The sequence below is a fragment of the Mandrillus leucophaeus genome, unplaced genomic scaffold (assembly GCF_000951045.1).
Source record: "Mandrillus leucophaeus isolate KB7577 unplaced genomic scaffold, Mleu.le_1.0 Scaffold117, whole genome shotgun sequence".
NCBI classification, from domain to species: Eukaryota; Metazoa; Chordata; class Mammalia; order Primates; family Cercopithecidae; genus Mandrillus; species Mandrillus leucophaeus.
Window position 1 is genome coordinate 2,213,291 of NW_012099987.1, and position 21,864 is coordinate 2,235,154.

Below are 21,864 nucleotides of genomic sequence, written 5' to 3' on the forward strand. Positions count from 1 at the left end.
AAAGGGGAGATACTATTTTTAAGATAACTGCATTTTAAGAAAAATAAAATGAAATTTTATGTTTACTTGAAAGGTGTTTTTTTTTAAGTACATTGTCCCACTTTAAAAGTAAATAAATCTTTATTTACAGACAGTCCCTGGGTCTCCGACCCCAGTATTCCCCTAGTGGCCCGTGAGATCATGCAGCGAATGATCCAACAATTTGCTGCTGAATATACCTCAAAAAATAGCTCTACTCAGGACCCCAGCCAGCCCAATAGCACAAAGAACCAAAGCCTGCCGAAAGCATCTCCAGTCACCACCTCTCCCACGGCTGCAACTACTCAGAACCCTGTGCTCAGCAAACTTCTCATGGCTGACCAAGACTCACCTCTGGACCTTACTGTCAGAAAGTCTCAGTCAGAACCTAGCGAACAAGGTATGGTCTGATGTCAAGGTCTCCTCTATCTTATCAGAATACTTTAATTTAGGGAGAAAAAAAAAAGTGTTGGCAAGTAGAGCATCAGCAACAATAATAGCATAAAAACTAATGTGATTTTTAAATTATTTCTTACTATGCAATGATGGAGAAGTACAGCTAAAGTTGTTACAGCCTTATCTGTCAGCAGTTCATGGTCATGATTGATGTACCACTCAGGAAAGTCAGGTGGTTAACAGTTGTCACTAATCTTTCATTTGCTTGATATTTATATAAGCATTTTATATTTTCCATAGTATTTTTATGTTTTTTAAAACTCCTATGGAAAAGTGAGTTTTCCCCTTAACTATAAATTTTCTAGGACGAGCACCTATCTGAGAAATATGCCTCTACTTGTAAGTATAAGTTATATGCTCTGCAAATGAGATCATAAGGAAAAACATGTATTTGAATTTTGAAAAAGAAACTACTAGGGTTACAAATAGAGAAAGCAGCAAAACATACTTTAGGTTGTTAAGTATATTCAATGTTTTATAAATACAGAAACACATACATAAACACACACATCCACTGACTAACTTGAAAGTATTTCCAAAAGGAAATTTGTTGATGAGGACACTAAGTGATGAAGTTAAGAGGTTATCAGTTTTGTTTAGCAAATGTTTCTTGAGTCTCTGAAGTTTATTTTCTTCAGTAGATATTCCTGTTGCTTTGTGATCTCATTTTACCTTTAATTTACAAAAATTGAAGCAAGCATTTCAACTCAGCCACTGTTTGAACCACTACAAATTGTAAATTGGTGATGTCTGTACTAATGAGATTTTATTGTCATAGAAATCTTGAGTATACAGAAAGGTTATGAGATTATGTAGATTTATTGGTGAGAAATACATGCTTATTTTGGAAAATACATTTAATTCTTCAGTAACCTCTTTGAAATGAATTTTCTTTTGAGTAGTTTTCCTTTGCTTTTATCCTTTTCCTGTGTGGTGAACAGCAAACAAAATATCTGAGTTCTGAGAGATTTATTGACAGGAGACCTCCTTGTTCACATTTCTCATGTACCTTTGGTTATCATATTTACAAAGTTGTATCTTTTTTATTGATGATTGTTTTCCACAAATTGGTAGTTTTCATTAAAGATCTCTTCACTCTAAATATTGCGTCAGAAGCTTCAGGTTTATATTAGGAGAATGACAACATAGAATTATATTTAAACTATTAATGGAGGTTAACATAAAATGATATCACTTAGTCTAATTTAACTGGTTATAACTACTGTTACACTTAAGAGATGATACGTTGTATTGACAGCATGCTCTTACAAAGAGGAATTTGAACTACATGATAGCATTATAGTATGTAGACTTCAAATGAAGTAAAAAAATTTTTAATTATATTTCCTTAATGAATGTGTTTTCAACTAAAAAGCACAATATTTTTAGTAGTAGACTTAAAATATATTGCCTGTTTGATTAGACAAATTGACTATTTGACTTGTCTTTAAATAATAGTGTCTTTGGTTGGAAATGTTGTAAGCAGTACATTTGCTACTTAGATGTATAATTGGGTTAGATGTCTAATAGGATAATTGGTTCTATAAGCTTATAATTATATTTTTAGAAATATTAGTGACTCTAAAGGACGAAACTCTTACTTATGAGTGTAGTGATTTTTTGTTTACAAACTCAGTTGCCTGTTTATTTCTAACAGGCTGAAATAAAATGTCCTCCGATACAATTTGTAAGTAGCTTCTACCCTGGGGTAATTTTTAACGTAACTAGATTGTAAGACCCCTCTGCTGGCCAACTGAAAGTCAAAGACATTGTGTATTATCTTATTCTGTTAATTTCGGTCAGAGTGGTAGCTTTAAAATATTTCTTTTCCAGGTATTTCAATAAGGAGAAAAATGTCTTTGAGGGAAAAGAAAGTCTTCTAATTTTATGTATTAACATGAATTTGCGATTTGGTCTAGTTGCAGTAAAAAATGGTTGTACTTCCAGGCTCTCATCAATATCAAGACAGTTTCATTCTTCTTTCTTTCAGCTTTCTTCACCAATTTTTAATGTCTTCTTAATTGAAAAATTCTTACATTCGTAAAATCCAGTAATTGAATTTTGAATCTCTGCAATTTTTTTTAAAAGACTGAATACAGGCCGGGCGCGGTGGCTCACGCCTGTTATCCCAGCACTTTGGGAGGCGGATCACCAGGTCAGGAGATCGAGACCATCCTGGCTAACACGGTGAAACCCCGTCTCTACTGAAAATACAAAAAATTAGCCGGGCGTGGTGGCGGGCGCCTGTAGTCCCAGCTACTCGGGAGGCTGAGGCGAGAGAATGGCGTGAACCCGGGAAGCGGAGCTTGCAGTGAGCCGAGATCGTGCCACTGCACTCCAGCCCGGGCGACAGAGCGAGACTCTGTCTCAAAAAAAAAAAAAAAGATTGAATACAAGTATACATTTTTTATAGTGGTCTAGAAAACTATTAGGACACACCCAAATCATAAATCATTAACTAATTCATCTTATAGACCATCTTGTTTAGTATATACATGTGCTTTAATGACAAAAACTTACATTTAAAAACAATTTTTATATCTTATTTAAAATTTTCTATATCCAACTTGTATGTACTTTTGGAGTTTCAGGTAGATTTAGCTCTTGAGGGATTTGGTTCTATAGTTTGTATGCCACTGTGGGACATTAAAAACTTGTATGCTTTGATCAAGGAAAATTTAGAAAATGGAGTCTTAAAAATTCTGGTAACAGCGGACCTCATGCTATGTAAACTGCTATTTCTAGTATTTCACTATATCTTAACATCTTCAGTAATATGTTTTACCTTTTCTTTTTGCCCCATTAATAATATATTTAGCCCTTGAGGATATTAAGTATAACATGCCTTGCTAAATTTATGTTGTTTCAGGATTGAATTGATTTTTATAACTCAAATATATGACTAGCGTATCTGCTTAGTTGAATAAGCCTACTTACTGCTTTTTCATTTTTAGCCTACTCAGTTTACATTTGCTCCTAGCTTTTAATATCCTCAGGTGTTTCTTTGTGTCTCTGCAGACGGTGTACTTGATCTGTCCACTAAGAAAAGTCCATGTGCTGGCAGCACTTCCCTGAGCCACTCTCCAGGCTGCTCCAGTACTCAAGGGAACGGGTAAGGGAGAATATTTGTAGCCTTACACAGTTTCATATAGATAATTCATCAAAGGTTGATGCCAGTCTCCTTTTACATTTTAAAAAATAACCCTTCTAAGTAAGTCATTTATAACTATGGACCATAGATCAAGTAAAAATGCAATCTGTGCAAAGTAAAATTGGCTAGTACAGATGAGTTTTTGTCAATTTAGTACAAATAGTAAATAACCATGAGTATGGCAATTATTTCTTTAGACTTTTTGTTGTGGCATGTTTTGGAGTGTGAAACTCAAGTTAAATAATTCTAAAGTTTAGATATAAAGACATTGTTATGTGTGTTGAAGCAGTTTAATGAAAATTGAGCTCCAATACTTGGTATCTCTAGTGGGATTTGTGTGTATGTGTGTCCATTTTTGTTTCTTTTGGGTTTGATTTTGGTGGTTGATTTAAACCGTACTTTAACTCTGGCAGTTCAGAAAATGTAGTTTTCTGAAAGACTGATTGTAGATGTTGATGCATAACCATCTTAGGCTACCAAGACATTATTACTTGCTCAGTTTTGATAACGCTTAGGAGACTAAAGTAAATTCTCTGACTCCCTGATTTTATAGTATAAGAACTGTCTTCTCCCTGTGTGTATCTAATAACCAACTAGAAAAGTCAGATAGTAATAAAGACATTCAGATACCATGTTGAAAAGCATGTCTATAAAACTGTGTGACAAAAAATCAACTTTATCTAGATACGAAAAATAACTTGGTAAGTTTAAATTAGTTAATACTTAGTCTTATTTAACTTTCAGATTATCAATGTGGGGAAGTTACTTAGATATTAAAGGAACAAGTGGATGCTAAGTGGACTAACCTCTTCCAACTTACTGTTAACTACCTTCAAATAGAAGGATTCCTTTACAGACTTCTAAAATCTCCCTTTCTCTAAAATTCCAAAACTTTTCATTTCCAGAAAGTACTAATTTAGTCCATTATGCATAGTTTACTAATCTTTTTCTTAACCCTTTCTTTTCACTATGGTTTATACTAGATAGAAGGCAGCATGTTCCCAAATCTTTGGGTTCTATTTATATATCAAAAGATACTTGAGCCGAGTGTGGTGGCTCACGCCTGTTATCCCAACACTTTGGGAGGCTGAAGTGGGCAGATCACCTGAGGTCAGGAGTTCGAGACCAGCCTGGGCAATATGGCAAAACCCCGTCTCTACTAAAAATGGAAAAATTGGCCAGGCGTGGTGGTGTGCACCTGTAGTCCCAGCTACTCAGGAGGCTGAGTTGGGAGGATTGCTTGAGCCCAGAAGGTCACAGCTGCAGTGAGCCATGATCACAGCACTGCACTCAAACCTGGCTGACAGAGCGAGACCCTGTCGCCAAAAAAAAAAAAAAACCTCGAGTTGTGTAATTTAAGGACACATGTAAAAGTCCATGTGCAGTTTGCATAAACACATCCTTTGCTTAAGATTCACTGTAAACTTGGCTACCAGGTTCATGTATTATATGGCTGAAGTTGCTGTTTTTGTCCCTCTGAATGGAAAGTGTTTTCTACTGGTTTTATGGAAGAAAAATGCACCAATAGGATTGCCCATCTTTTAGTTGAATATTCAGTGTTATCCTAATTGTGTTACTGATGATAGTAGTCCCCATACAGTTTTGTAGAACATAACTGGTTTATCATTTCTGAGAAGCCCTCTTTTACGCCTAGTTAATGTAATCACCCCCTTGGGCGTGTTTTGCCACATGTCAGTCTTAATATTGATAATCTTTCCCTATTGTGAAAGTCAAAACCTTATGAATTAACTTTGTCTAAATAATTGACTTTTTAAACATTATTTGAAAGCCGTCCATTTGAAATTTCAAAATAGGTGTTGGTATTTCAAGAAGGGAGGTTTTTTTTTAAGCCAGAGAAAACTGCTAAAAACTTGTTTATATCCCTCTGACAGTAATTACCTTGAGTAGAACTTAAGGGGTAAATAAAGAGTAATTTCTTTTAAGCTTGGATTATTTCAAATGGAAAATCATGATACTCATGTATCTGCAACTAGTAGTGTTTTAAAATGAAGACATGTGGTAAGTTATAATGCAGTGGGTCTTTTGGTTTGGTTTGTTGGGGAGTTTTTTTTTTCTCCTTTGGGGCTGTTAGCCATATATACATATTTTTCCCCCCCAAGCAAAATAAGCAATATTATTTGGAATTGTTTGATTTTTGATGATGAATATCAACTTGTTTGTGGGATAAATGAGCAATTATCTATGGGTTCCAGTAATGTATATGGTTTCAGTTTTAAAACTAGTTGTCATGAATGTTGAATATATTGAATTAAAATAACTAATTTGGCTTACTCTTTTATTACTGTACTTGTTTAGTGGTAACGTCACATTGGCAACACAATTCTGTGTAGATCTATGGAGAGTGATGATTACTTTGTAATTAATAATTAAGATGCTATTTTCAGACAGTTGCGCGAAACTTTTTCTCCGAAAATTTGTGAACCCAACCAGAGACCAGCTGACAGGTTTAATTTTTCTTTGCCCAAAAAGCTCCTGATTTTTTTTCTTTTTCCTTTTTCCTTTTTTGTGAACAAGTTTTAAAACTAACTGCCGAGACCATTTTTTTTTTAATTTTAGAGAAAAATAAATAAATAACACAAAGTGATGTTACCCAAGCAAGGCCTTCTAATAAAGGAGTGGTCCCCTCACCCATCCCTCCCTACCTGTGCAAGTCCTGCTCACATCAGTTTCCTTCCATCCAATTAGGCGACCTGGGAGACCCAGCCAGTACCGCCCAGACGGACTTCGGAGTGGTGATGGGGTACCTCCAAGAAGCTTACAGGATGGAACCAGGGAAGGTTTTGGACACTCCACATCACTCAAAGTTCCACTGGCTCGATCCCTGCAGATTAGTGAAGAACTACTGAGCAGAAACCAATTGTCCACAGCTGCCAGCCTTGGGCCATCTGGATTACAGAATCATGGACAACACTTAATATTATCCAGGGAAGCCTCTTGGGCAAAACCACATTACGAGTTCAACCTCAGCCGTATGAAGTTCAGGGGAAATGGTGCACTCAGCAACATCAGTGACCTTCCTTTTCTTGCAGAAAACTCTGCTTTTCCAAAAATGGCACTTCAAGCAAAACAAGATGGAAAAAAGGATGTGAGCCATTCATCTCCTGTAGATTTAAAGATACCACAAGTTCGAGGAATGGATCTTTCTTGGGAGTCTCGCACTGGTGATCAGTACAGCTATAGCTCTTTGGTAATGGGTTCACAAACGGAGAGCGCGCTTAGTAAAAAATTAAGGGCTATTCTTCCAAAACAAAATAGAAAAAGCATGTTAGATGCTGGACCCGATTCTTGGGGCTCAGATGCTGAGCAGTCTACCTCTGGACAGCCATATCCCACATCGGATCAAGAAGGAGACCCTGGCTCCAAGCAGCCTCGGAAGAAAAGAGGGCGTTACAGACAGTACAACAGTGAGATACTGGAGGAAGCAATCTCAGTGGTTATGAGTGGAAAAATGAGTGTTTCCAAAGCTCAGAGTATTTATGGGATTCCCCACAGTACACTGGAGTACAAAGTAAAAGAGAGGCTGGGCACTTTGAAAAACCCTCCAAAGAAAAAGATGAAATTAATGAGGTCGGAGGGGCCAGATGTTTCTGTAAAAATTGAATTAGATCCCCAGGGAGAGGCAGCACAAAGTGCAAATGAATCAAAAAACGAGTAGGAATACTGTAGAGTGCCAATTACTGTACAAACTGGGTGAGCACTACTGCATCATTGTTCAGCTATCATTGCTTGCACATAATTTCATTTACTGTGACACTTGTTTCTTTGCAGATTTTGCATTGACTTGTGTGTACAGAGATGAAATGTGCATTCTGAATGTTGCATATTTTAAATTTTTCATGTGCAGTATGGCTCGGAATATGTTTGGCCTTTTGCATGTTTCTCTACAAAAGAGAATTGAGTTACCTCACAGAGAACAGATACATGGAAGTGGACTCCTTGCCTGTAGAGCCTGCATGCTTTTTTGTTTTGTTTTGTTTTTTTGTTTTTTCTTAAGTTATATTTGTTTTTACTTTTTAAAAAAGAAGAGGAAAAAAAGCCCCCTTTTAGAAACTACGTCTGTCATACTGGGAGCTTTATCACTGCAAATTGGAAAGCCATCTTATAATACAAAATTACTCACATTTTTCATCTACGATTCAACTAATTGAAGGATTAAACTAAAGAAAAAACTAAGAAGAACAATGAACCTTTGAATTTGAGAAATTTGGTTATTCACTGACATAATTATTGGGTCATTTATAGTTACACTTTATGATTTTCTTCTCACTATTAAATTTACTTAACAAATTAGCAAGCTATTAGTGCTCACCCAGAGGGGAAGGCGGTGGAAAATGTGCACACACTACCTTCAGAAATGCTTCAGTTAATTACTTTGAACACTACCTTTGCTGTAATTTCATTTGAGATTTTCTAAGGGTAGAATTTGGTCTCACCAACAAGTGAGGATATAGCCTTATCTCATGGAGGACGAGCTCCGTATTTACTCAGGAGCAGTCAGGGTACATTACATAAAACAATGGAGGATGCCTCATTTTAGCAAACTAGGTTTCTTTGTAATCTTCAGTCCTTTTACAGAATTGATGTGCTAACTGACTGAGTATCGTTGAAGCAACTAAATTAAGATATTCAAGATCTGTTTATTGGGGATGGGAGAAATAGGGAAAGAAATGTGTGTAACTAATTATGATATTGCAAAAGTGATACTTAGATTTTACAGCCTCAGTAGTCTGCCCAGTATCCACGTTAATGAAGGATCCATGTTTGTAGTGAGAGAAGAAAAACAACCCCAAGGTAACCTGATAAGATTTAGGATGCATATCAGTTCTAACAATAATTCAATCAGAAGTCAAACTCATTGGAATTCCTTTTTTAACTGATCCAAATACTAGTAGAAGGGTGGGAGAGGTTTTTTTTTTTTTTTTTTTTAATTTTGTTGGTTAGAATTATTTTCTCTTTTTTTGGCATCCGACATAATACCCCCTTCTTGACTTTTTCTGATAATTAGCTGATATTCGTGGTTGTTTAGCACACAGTTCAGGACCTTTGAGATCATGTTTGTATAAGCACTCCTTGAAGAATATCTAAGCTTTTTTTGAGATGGGCTTTTAAAATGAAAGTAAGGAAAGTTTATTTTCTGCGGTTTTTGCAAGAATAAGCAAAGCCCATGGAATTTAATTTTTCATTGTGATCAGATTACTATTTGTGCAAAACAAAATCCACACCACATACACTGTATATTCTAATCTGCTGAGAAAGGTGGTCAGGCCCTTCTAAATGCTTAACCAAAAACAAACATTGGAGTTTCAGTATGTAAAATAAAATTAAACTTGGAGCGTTGGTTAGATGTTGATTTCAGATGGATACTAACAGTTTGAGGGGAGGTCCAGATATTTCCAAGGCATAAATTCTTGCCTGGAAACTTTGGAGCAACTAATTAAATTAGGTTAAGTTTTCCCTCAACACACCTTTGTGTGTTCAAAGGTTAGGCACACCATTGCTGTTATTAAAATACATGTACTGCTCATTCTTGACATAGCTTGGGTGTGGGTTCCTCTTGATTTGGTTATTTTGTGTAGCAGTTTAATCAGTGGATAACTGAGCCTGTTTCCCCTTAGATTTCTAGACTTCTTAACAGAAAAAACAGTTTGGGTTCAGTAGCATTTTATAATTCTACAATATTTTGTCACCTAGCTGGAAGTTGCAATAAAAATTCCTTTTGAAATGTATGGTTTTCATCTGCAATTGAAGGAAATCTTAGAAAGTTTGCTGAAAGCAAAGGACTAAGCTTATGAAGGAACGCCTCCTTTGTTACACACTTAAGAATTTGTCAGCACACAATTAATTGCAGCCATAGTACCTTTTTGTGTAATGTTTGGGATATTCAGTAGCCCAGGATTGCTGCAAAAAGGTTCTTTGAGAAAATTAATTTGTGCTTGCTTTTATCCCCTCTCAGAAAGACATCACTAAAGGCCCATTAAAAATCTGGCCCTAAAAGTTCAACTTTTGTAGAGTTTACTGTTCAGAGAGGTTTAATCCTATGTGGTAGTCTATATAAGTGATGTATGAGTTGAGTTATGTAAATTTTGTCATTGTAGTGTACATGGAGTGATCATTTTACTAACATAAATATTTTCTATGTGTGTTTCAGTGGATGACAATCGAGCAGCAGAAGAATGGTGTGCCTACCCTTTAATGCTGCAGTTTAAATAAGAGAACTTGTATTGTGTCATTTCAGATTGTAGGCTGAGAGTTGTAAATAGTGAAAATTTGAGTACTTCTATTATTTGTTTTGGTTAGAAAGTGAATTTAAAAAACAAACCAAACTCTAAACTTTCTCAGATTAAAAGTCCTGAGACCTGAAGATTGTAATATTCATGTCTGTGAAGCTTTTAAACATTACACTTGAGATCAGTCATGACTTGATATTCAGGTAAATTTTCTTTTCCAAGAAGCTTTTGAATAAGCATATTTCCTCCAAAGGTCTCTCTCTTTCTCTCTCTTTTTTTGAGTGTAGATTATTTTAAAGCACTAATTGCATTACATTGGTAACTGCAATATAAAATAGCCATTATTGTTTTGTGAAGCATGGTTGAAATTAGCTAGTGGTCCCTTTTAAATTTCATGAGCCTCTCAAAAAAGAAAAACTTAAAAAAAAAAAAAAACAAAAAGCTGCTGGAATATTTCGAAAGATATATATTTTACCTTATTATAGGTTTTGTAAAGTTAGTTTGTAATATTCAGGTGCACTTTTAATGTTAAATTTTGTGTTCAGAGTTCCATTATACCATGTATTTCTCGGAGGTGGCTCATCACACGGCTGACTGGCAGTCTTGGTGTTGCAGTGATTCCTTAATATTTGATTTATATCTTGATTCGCCACTATTCTGTATTGGCACTTTCAGTGTAGATATTCTGGTTTGGGGATGTCCTCACAAATGTGTAATAGAGATTGGTCTATTAGCACGCTTAATTTCTGCTAATCAGAGTTTTGCATGGCCCAAACAACAGTTGACCATTTTTATGGTATGGGAAAGTGTAGTTCACAACTGTCTTTGTCATGAAAGCTATTTTTCCTCACATTTTCCAGTAGGCAGATAACATTACTTAAATTATTAATATATAACACTCTTGGAACTATTGATAGGAAATAATGTATTTAAAATAATTTTTTGCATTTTCAGAGAACCTTGATATTATAGGGTAGATACGCTATGGCACTATAAAATCAAAAACACTAATTCTGTGCAAGGATATCTAGTTGGTATTTTTATTTTTAGCTTTCTCATTTCTGAGACAGCGTGGTCATCCAGCTTGACAGTAATGTAGTATATTACTTTGGTCAGTGGGCTTATAAGTGACTCTGAATTATGTTTGTGATGAGCTATACACTTTTTTTCTGTTCCCCAAATACCATGAAGGACAAGGTCACTCTTTCAGGAAAAATAATTTATATTTGTGTATAATACTTTTTAATATTAAGTTTGTTGTTCTGAAGTTTAGATGTTGCTTGATAAACCTTTGCTGCAGCAGATCATGAATATGAGTAAGGCTTTGTGTGATAATAGGGGTCCTTATGTGAAGTTAATTACTGTTCAGTTCTGGTGAGCAAGCTCAACAAGTGTGAAGTGTGTATTAGCTTTATTTGGTACACTTTTACTTTATGATATTGAAGTGCTTTTAGAACTCTGGTTATCTTATATAAACCATTACCTCAACCAATTGGCATTTCTTTTCCCCAACATTTATCTTAGCTATAGTATGAGCTATGTGGGATCAGATGGTAAAAACTATAAAAGGCACAATGAGAAGTTTAGTTCCCAAGTTTCGGAGAGAACTCTAAATTAGACTAAAAACAACTACCTGTTAACACCAGTATCATAACTACCTTCTGTCATTAGGCAGTACATAGCAACCTTTGAGCTACTAGTGAGCTATCTGTTCTCCCTCTACCCCCAAGTAAGCACACAGTGCCAGGCCTGGTTCTAAGCCTTTGTGATTCTCTTACATCTCATTGACCCATAATAGTGAAGCATGGATTCATTTCTTTTCATAAAACAAATTGAGTCAGCTCGATGTCAGAAGCTGAAAATATTTTGAGTAGTTATAGCAGTTATATGACAGATTGGCATCATTTTCTTTAACAGCTTTTATCTTTGTAGATTTCCTTTTGAGACCATGTATTTTTGCTTTTATAATTCTTTCATTAAATTGAGGTTGTTTTCATATTAACCAGTCTTTTCTGTGTATTCAGGTTGCTGTCATTGGTGATAGAATATGGCAATAGACAGAATTGTGTTCCACTTTATGTTTTATAGGAGATATTGAAAGTTATACGCTAAATTTTGGCCTTCTTGAGGATATCAAAGATTGTTTTCCTTGTTACCTTTAATTAGAATTTGGTCTTCATTAATGCTTTGGTCAGGCTAATATTACTAAAAACTTGATGGCTTCAGCAGAACAGCCCATTTAGGAGACTATTAAGCTATCTAGGAATTTTTTAAAGAAAATTAATTGCTTTCAAAATCTGCAAAGGAAAAACGTATAATTGTGGTACAAAGAAGACAGAACTCCAGGCTCTTTCTTCTTAGTTTATTTTGGTTTAATTCTGTACTGGAGACTTGAATAGCATTTGTGAACATGGTGATGGGAAGAAAAATAGAGGACATTATTTGCGTATCCTCATTCCTGAATAATCTTGCAGTCACCTTTTAAAGAAGCAGACGTTAGCCCTGTAACACAGCACTGTAGCTATAAGCCCTAAGTGTTCGGAAGGAGATTGGGTGGGGAGGGTGGAGTAGGATGGAAAAAGCATGTAGACTTCTGAGAAGAGGCTAAAAATTCTGCCCTGTAATACTAAAAGTGAGTCACAAGATAATGTGGTGAAGTTAGGCCATCTTGATTTGATAGAAAAATCTTGTAGATTGTTTAAAAATGAGAATCGAGGCTAATTAATGTTGATTTGACAATAGAGCATGAGCTAATTCTGCAGCTGTTTGGGGGGTAATTTTACGGTTTCCAGTTCATTTAGAGCTGTATCAAGAAAAGCTAAAAAGCAAGCACTTTTAGTTAATCATAGATTTATTGGATGTAGCAAATATTATTATAATATTTAATCTCTATTATTTGAATGTGGAAATGAACTTTTTACCCCATCTTGAACTGTCATTGAACATGCTCAAGATGATCAACACTGGAAATGACCCTACACACATACCAAAAAAATCTAAAGCAGTAAGACATATTTGAAGATCCATACCTCTTAAACTTTTTAGATTTGTCTTGGGAAAGAATTTATGAACCTGTAACCAGTATTAGTGCAGTCTTGGGTTCCTTGTTCTGCATAATTGCACCCTTTCTCAGGTATGTCCTGACAACATAAATTTTAAAATAATCTCTTTAGAGATTAGATTCTCAGTGGATAGTGTGTAAGGGGACTAGGGGTGGGGGGCTGGGGGTAGCTGGACACAGGACACTGACACAGTAGAGCAGGGATTTTTAACAGTCAGTAGCCAAATAGAATTTCAATCTACAATATTTTTACCCCCTCAGAATGAGCGAAACAACTTCTATTATTTGGTATGCCCGGTGCTACACTCCTAAAAGTCTTTTTTTTCATCCAGGTGGCTTTTTTTATTTTTCCTGCTTGGTGGTGGAAGGTTATATAGTAAACTTCACTGTCACTAGGAAAGCACTTGTCCAAAATGTTTAAAGTACTAGAAAAGGGATAATTCAGCACTTTTTCTGTTACAACACTAAAGTCTTAATTTATCTTCAGAGTCTTAGGTACTGTAAGTTTTAGGATGATTATTTAGAAATATAAAACATACTACATAATATGGAGTCAGATCACATTTATATAAATCTTATTTTAAAAAAAGACAATAACATTTTGTACCTTTCTAGCAATTCCAAGTGATTGCCTCATTTTCTCTTATTAAGCATTTCAAGCTTAAGAATTTGGAATTTGAGAGAAGGTGAGGAGAAAGATTCCCCAAAATAAAAATTTGTTTCAGACCATTTTAGAAAAATAAATCACTAGGAAAATGGGTAGGGATTCTCTCCCCCTTTAAGTCTTCAGGGAATGAGCAGTATTTAGAATCTTTGGCTGAAATTCAAGCCTTTTTACTTTGTAAATTTTTAATATTAATTCACTGACATGCTTTTTACACCAGAGGACTGAAAATGGATCTTAACGTTTTTAAGTTGTGGAAGGGTATATTTCTAAAACGAGGGGGGGATGATTAACTAGGTTAGTATTACCAGCATTAGTAAGTTTAAGGAATTTTAGTATGTAATAGCAAAGTGTTTGATTAAAAGTCTAATCCTATATTGCTAGTCGAAATTAGTTACATTCTGATCTAGGAATGATAATAGTCATTGGATATTGATATGCCGTGCTGTCAGAAAACCAGACTAAGATAGAAACCTTTATCTGATTCCCACATGTTGCTTGTTCTGATGGGATGTATACTTTACAGCAGCTTATTGCTGCTTTGAAAAAAAATGTATAAACTATACATTTGGAGTGTTTGCATATAATTCTTTATAACCTCCACTTAAAGCTGTCAGACATTGGTATTTTATCAGTCCATACTGTTTAATAAAACTAATGTTCTTAGGAATCCAGCTTGTACACACTGTTTAAAAACCCTCAGGGACAGTTTACACACTCTTCTCACTCAATTCAGGTACTTTGATGCTATTCTTAAACCTAACAGTGACTTGTATTTTTCTGTTTTGCTTTTATTTCAACGTGCTGGTAGCACATCTGATGAATGTCAACTTTAAAAACTCAGTTCAGGTATCCAGGTATAACTCAGCCAAACAGATTTTAAAGCTGCATATAACTCTCCAGCACATGGTGCCTCACACTCTTATAGTGGCATTCTATATATTCAGTTATTACTACTGAGCAGATAATATGGGGGTTCCTGTTAACAGTGTATTTTTTTTTTAAAGTACATAAATGTATAGCCAGCACACTACACACACACACACACACACACACACACACACACACAGTTAAACTATGTATTTTTAAATGCCACTAATAGCCAGCACAACTAAAAAGACATTCCTAACTGCTCTGTAAGCTGTTAACAGATGCAGTTCCTTCTTGATGTGGCTCTTGCTTCTTCACGATAACTACTACTAAATTCAAGCACTGGTCCTTGGGTGTCTGACCTCTACATTCTAGTTTATGCAATGTCTTTAGAGAATTTTGTGCACTGGCCACTGTGATGGAACCATTGGGCCAGGAGTGCTTTGAGTTTATCAGTAGTGATTCTGCCAAAGTTGGTGTTGTAACATGAGTATGTAAAATGTCAAAAAAAATTAGCAGAGGTCTAGGTCTGCATATCAGCAGACAGTTTTGTCAGTGTATTTTGTAGCCTTGAAGTTCTCAGTGACAAGTTTTTTGATGCGAAGTTCTAATTCCAGTGTTTTAGTCCTTTGCATCTTTAACGTTAAGACTTGTCTCTTAAAATCGCTTTTGTTTTCTGCAGTACTATCTGTGGTTAACAAAATAGATTATTCCTCTGCTTTAATATTTGATATCTTACATCTAAAATAAATTCTCTCCACATATAAAACCCATAGTCTTTGGAGATATGGAAAATGGCATCTTTCAGATTTCTAGAAGTTCAAGTGTCATACAACTAAACAGGAACCCCCTTTACTCTTATGGACCTCATTTCAATATACTGTTTACAGTTTGATGGAATTGTATAATTTAATATTTCTCTTGTACTGTAGTTTATATTTATTTACAGATTTTTTTTGTACTGTGTGATTTGAACTTTTTGTTCCTCGCTATGATCAATGTTTATGTAGTAGAGCACTTATGATCACAAATTAAGTTTTTTGGTTTGATTGCACTACATTAAATTTTTTAATGCAGTTCTGATTTTTGACTGGACTAAAACTGTGTCTTAATGTATGTGATGAGTACTTAAAATTTTAATCCATGTGGTCCCCCCTCTTTTTTTTTTTTTTTTTTTTTTTTTTTATTGTACGTCTATAGCGCTAGTTCTTGCGTGCAGGTGTGAGATTTAATCGCTCCATTGTCTAATTTGACCATGACATTTTGGAGAAACATTCCCAGCTGTAATGTTGTGTATGGTAGTTCTCACTGGATGCTAGACTTTGCAAAACCACTATTCTTCTAATAAATTTTGTTGTGAAAAACTGTTTCTAAAGCTTGGTTTCTACTTCCTAAGATTTTAGTGCTTTTTGAAAAATTCACAAAATGGGTAAGAGTTGGATTGTACTCCAACTCTAAATACACATGGTAATCAAAGTTAGTGATTTTTTGTGATAAATTCTTTCTAGATGAAATCTCTTAGTTAAAGTTGCTGCTATGAGATTCTGCTTTCATAATTCAGGTGCAATACTGCCTTGTAACAGTGTCTTTACTCATTTGATACCTCGGCACTCAGATTACCTCAGTTTTCTTTGAGGTAATGAATCCAAATGAATAATTGGATTATTCATTTTAAAAAATGTATTCAACTAAAGATACAGTGATGTTTTCATAATACCTTCTTTCTTGAGTGAGTTTTGTATAATTTTCTTAAGAGTATAAAACTTAATGCCAGGATTCCTTATCAGAAAATAATAGTGACTATTTTTTGTTTGCTGTTTTCTTGAGGCATACGTATGAAAGCAACATTGTCAGTCAATTAAGGTTATATGGTAGTTCTCATTCTTGGCAGGATGCTGATAATTCCTTTTACCAGAACACATAAAGAACAGGTATATGTTGGTCAACATTTAAATTTTTTTTTTTTTTTTGAAACAGAGTCTCACTCTGTCACCCAGGCTGGAATGCAGTGGCCCAATCTCAGCTCACTGCAAGCTCCACTTCCGGATTCACATGATTCTCCTGCCTCAGCCTCCCGAGTAGCTGGGACTACAGGCGCCCTCCACCATGCCCAGCTAATTTTTCAATATTTTTAGTAGAGATGGGGTTTCACCACTTAGCCAGGATGGTCTGGATCTCATGACCTCGTGATGCACCCGCCTCGGCCTCCCAAAGTGCTGGGATTACAGATGTGAGCCACCGCGCCCGGCCTTAAATTGTTTTTAGAAATTATAAAGAAGCTTTGCATTATAAAGTGGTGCCTTTTCTAAAGTGGTTAGGAGAGCTGAATTCTAGTACATTATGATTAGAAATAAGAGAAATGTATTTCAGAAAACTACTTTTTCAGGCTCATAATATAATTACTTGTAGGCAATTTGAAGTGATTTTTGATGATTTTTTTTTTTTTTTTTTTGAGATGGAGTATGGCTCTGTGGCCCAGGCTGGAGTGCAGTGGCCGGATATCAGCTCACTGCAAGCTCCGCCTCCCGGGTTTACGCCATTCTCCTGCCTCAGCCTCCCCAGTAGCTGGGACTACAAGTGCACGCCACCTCGCCCTGCTAGTTTTTTGTATTTTTTTTTAGTAGAGATGGGATTTCACCGTGTTAACCAGAATGGTCTTGATCTCCTGACCTCGTGATCCGCCCTTCTCGGCCTCCCAAAGTGCTGGGATTACAGGCTTAAGCCACCGCGCCCGGCCATTGTTGATAATTTCTAATGGTGGTTTTGGTTTTGTTTTTTGAGATGGAATCTCGCTCTGTCACCCATGCTGGAGTGCAGTGGTGCGATCTTGTCTCACTGCAACTTCCATCTCCTGGGTTTAAGCAATTCTTCTGTCTCAGCCTCCCGAATAGCTGGGACTACAGGCGCATGCCACCACGCCTGGCTGATTTTTTTTGTATTGTTAGTAGAGACGGGGTTTCACCATATTAGTCAGGCTGGTCTTGAACTTCTGACCTCAGATGATCCACCCGCCTCAGCCTCCCAAAGTGCTGGGATTACAGGTGTGAGCCACTGCGCCTGGTCTCTAATGGTGTTTTATATTTAAAGATGATGCTATTGTTGTTAATTGGTCTAGTTTATCTTTTAATAGTTTTTGTCACACACAGACTGGCTATCTAGCTGTTTTCTGCCTTTGATGTTTATAAAATAGCAGTTTATATTAGTACTACAGACTTGTTCTGTTGGCTTTATTTGTTCCCCTTAATTATGCCACATACTTAATCAAATTTTTTTGGAAAGCTAATTATTTCACTGTAAGTTCCAAAGCCATAGCTTGCTTGTTTATTGTCATTTCCTGCCATTATTCATTATAAACTGGCGGCCAGATCAGTAGTAAGATTACAGTTTAGCATCTCGTAAATGAATTTGCTTTATTTTAGTGATCCTATCTTCAAATTGATATTCAGCTTTTCAGTTATAAAGGCCCTATTTAAAGAAAGGACTTTTTCTTTTTAAACTGGAATTTTCTCTGATTCTGCTGCTATTTTGGAAATTAATTCAGGGGGCCCTATATCTTAACAGGTGTGGAAATTAGGGAGATTGCATAAGGGAAGTGAAATGCAGGAAACGGAAACTTTTTTTTTTGCCATATCCTGGAGTTGTGAATTTTTTCCCCCTAAGGACTCTCACCAAACACTGTATTCAAATATAACAGCATATGCTCAGGTCATGTGGTATTAGGTTTTGTAGCCAAAATGAGTGAATAATCCTTTTTTTAATAGAAAGTGTTAAGTAATATAGTAGATAAGAGCTCTTGTTACATTGTGTTCACTTTATTTGCTTCTAAAAGGTAAGCATTTTAGCACAGAATTTTATTTACCAGATTCTTACAAATCACTGAACTTCCTTTGTTTGACAGGATCTCATTCTTATTACCCAGGTTGGAGTGCAGTGGTGTGATCACGGCTCACTGCAGCCTTGACCTGCTGGGCTTACATGATCCTCCTACTTCAGCCTCCTGAGTAGCTGGGACTGCAGGCACGTGCTGCCATGCCTGGCTAATTTTTACAATTTTTTGGTGGAGACAGGGTTTCAGTATGTTGCCCTGGCTGGTCTCGAACTCCTGAGCACAAGTGATTCTCCCACTTTGGCTTCCCTAAGTGCTAGGATTATAGGCATGAGCCATCATGCCTGGTCGACTGTAGAGGTTTTATAGGCATGTAAGAATACTACTGTTTCTTGACTAGTCGTTTTTATTTATTTATTTATTTATTTATTTATTTTTATTTATTTATTTATTTTTGAGATGGAGTCTCACTCTGGCGCTATCTCGGCTCACTGCAACCTCCACCTCCCAAGTTCATGCCATTCTCCTGCCTCAGCCTCCCGAGTAGCTGGGACTACAGGTGCCTGCCACCATGCCCAGCTAATTTTTTTGTATTTTTAGTAGTGATGGGGTTTCACCGTGTTAACCAGAATGGTCTCGATCTCCTGACCTCGTGATCCTCCCTTCTCGGCCTCCCAAAGTGCTGGGATTACAGGTGTGAGCCACCGTGCCCAGCCGACTAGTCATTTTTTAATGTTTGTTGTTTATCAGCAGTATGGAGTAGTAATGGTTTGATACTTTTTGAAATAGAGTCTGCCTGTGTCTCCTAGGCTGGAATGCAGCAGTGCGATCTCAGTTCACCGTAACCTCCACCTCCCAGGTTCACAAGCGATTCTCATGCCTCAGCCACTCGAGTAGGTGGGGTTATAGGTGTGTGCCAACATGCCCAGCTAATTTTATATTTTCATTAGCATCGGAGTTTCACCATGGTTGGTCTGCCTGTTTTGGAACTCCTGGCTTCAAGCGATCTGCCCACCTTGGTCTCCCAAAGTGCTGGGATTACAAGCATGAGCCAACACACTTTGCCTGGATTATTATTTTAAAGTTATCTTTCAACTTGGTACACTAGAAAGATCACTTGTTTTTCCTTCTGTAAAGTGAAGGTGTTACAGACTGAATGGTTTTTAGACCTTATTTCAACTCTGAGTTGAAATATTTAAAATGATAGAAAATGTTATTTTCTATTTAATGTGAGACAAATATGCAAATCGTATCTGTACGAACATTGGGAAATACAGTAGAAACTTCATTGAATAAGGTCTTGTAAACCCAGGTCTCACCTTTCCATTGAAATATTTTCTAAAGGAAAAAAAGATCTGGATGTCATGTTTAGATGCCTTTTATTTAAAACAAAGTCTATTTTAAATTTTGTTATGAACGGTATATGAATATGATGATACTTTTGCAAATGTTAACTTGAAAAGTCACTTTAAGTTATGTTATTCATAATTTTTATTTCTGTTGTGTGCAGGGTAGGTCTACCTTGAATATTAGAGCACTAAGGGTCTTGGGAATCATCAGATATAATCAGTCTTAAGCAGAATCAACCTTTTAAAAATATAGATGCCTGTGTCCTACACTAGACTAGATCCACTGAATCAGTTTATAGGAATGAGGCTTAGACATGTCCAGTGTTTTCAAAATGCTCCACAGGAAGTTTTTCGGGTTTTTTATTATGGTTAAAAGAAAGCATTAAAATTGCCGTCTTAATCATTTTCAAGTATACAGCTCAGCATTGTTAAGTACATTCATGTTGTGACCACAGGAAGTTTTTATTAACCCACTGATGAAGAAGTACTGTTGATCCCATTCTACTTTTTCATTTTTTTAGGTGAAAAACATGGAACTTGGAACCTTGAGGGACTTGTCCCACCTCACACAATGAGTTGCCCATAATACTCATGATTTCATACCATCTTACTTATCTCCGTACCACTCGGCATTCTTGACTCAAGCTACAATTAGAATTAGGGATTGTACCTGCTAATAATTTTCCATTAGATTCAGTTTTAACTTATTAAATTTTAACTATTGAGTTCGGCTCTTGAGCAAACTTAACACTGCTTTTTAGGAAGAGAATGAAATCTGTTTTGTGAAATTAGCCATAAAAATATTGAAAGCATATAAAACTTCAGTGTTAAAAATCAGCATTAATAGGTGACTTTCAGAAAGCCCTCATAAAGGAAATGAGTCTTGAAGAATAGGCAGGGCATGGATAGGAGAGGAGAGAATACCCCAAGTTTGAGAGAGAGGATTTGATGGGCCCAGTGTTAAATGCCATGTCTCACGCCTGTAATCCCTGTGTTTTGGGAGGCCAAAATGAGAGGATCACTTGAGCCCAGCAGTTTGAGACCAGCCTGGACAACATGGTGAGACCCCGTCTCTACAAAAAATAGAAAAATTAACTGGCTTGGTGGCTCATGCCTATAGTCCCAGCTACTTGGGTGGTGAGGTGGGAGGATCACTTGGGCCCAAGAGATAGAGGCTATAGTCAGCCCTGATGGCACCACTGCACTCCAGACTGGGTGACAAAGTGAGAGACCCTGTCTCCAAAAAAAAAAAAAAAAAAAATTTCAGCCTTTTCACTTGCTTACTACGTGATCTTGAACAAGTTATTGAACCTTCCTGAGTTTCAGTTTTCTTATCTGTGAAAGAGGGTCATAGATTTGCTATAAGGTTTAAATGAGATTCTGTTGTGTAAAATAGCACTGTGGCAGGCTCTTTGCAAGTGTTCTATAAATGAAAGGCATTGACAGCACGTGATGGGCATGAATTTAGTGTGAGGGATAGAAGAGTGAGAAAGATTGACATTATGCAAGAAACTGTATTGATTAGAACATTGAGAGTAAGGTCGTTGTGTTCATATTAGACTGAAGCAAAGGGCAGCCAATCTTGTTCAAGAACATAAAAATATTGGGACTGTGGTTGAAACCTGGAATGCTGCTTTCCTGCATTTCATGGTACTGTTTTAGGGTAATGTAATCAAACCATTAGTTATTGTTTCTTTTCAGATACTAAAATGGAATAAAAGTTGTTTGGAAGTAGAAGATGCTTAAGATTAGAAATTTAAAAGTCATAGAATTAACTGTGTGCATTTCCATTGTATACAAAATTTTTTGTATGCTTTAAGGTTGAAGTTGTACATGCTTTGTAGACTTTTTGCATGGGTAGTAGAGTTTGAACAATGATCTAAGAGCTGAGGGTGTGAATGTGTATGTTTAATTATCAAAACTTTTCCAGTGGAAGAAGTTGGGGACAATTCTGCCTATTTAATGTGGTTTTATCAGTTAGGGGTTCTGTGGATTTCAAACCAACAGATCAGATCACAGCTGACATAGTTTAGAGGTACTCATTTCAACAATTTTTTTTTCTTTTTTTTTTTTTTTTGAGACAGAGTCTCGCTCTGTCACTCAGGCTGCAGTGGTGCGATCTCAGCTCACTGCAAGCTCCACCTCTCAGGTTCATGCCATTCTCCTGCCTCAGCCTCCTGAGAAGCTGGGACTACAGGCGCCCGCCACCACACCCGGCTAA

The 21,864-nt window shown here is 36.4% G+C and overlaps 1 protein-coding gene across 4 annotated transcripts in view; it reads left to right on the plus strand.

Moving 5' to 3' along the window:
• Positions 1-21,864, plus strand: part of LOC105554042 (ligand-dependent corepressor) — a 167,208-nt gene that overhangs the window by 129,013 nt on the left and 16,331 nt on the right. For 2 of the 4 annotated variants that reach the window (XM_012000297.1, XM_012000308.1), the window contains exons 6-8: positions 131-418; positions 3,493-3,586; positions 6,332-15,837. In XM_012000297.1, coding sequence (XP_011855687.1) covers positions 181-418; positions 3,493-3,586; positions 6,332-7,301 — 1,302 coding nt within the window. In that variant the 5' untranslated portion in view covers positions 131-180 and the 3' untranslated portion in view covers positions 7,302-15,837. Of the gene's footprint in view, positions 1-130; positions 419-3,492; positions 3,587-6,331; positions 15,838-21,864 lie in introns of those variants that run through there. The other 2 variants (XM_012000283.1, XM_012000288.1) reach the window with 1 other exon arrangement.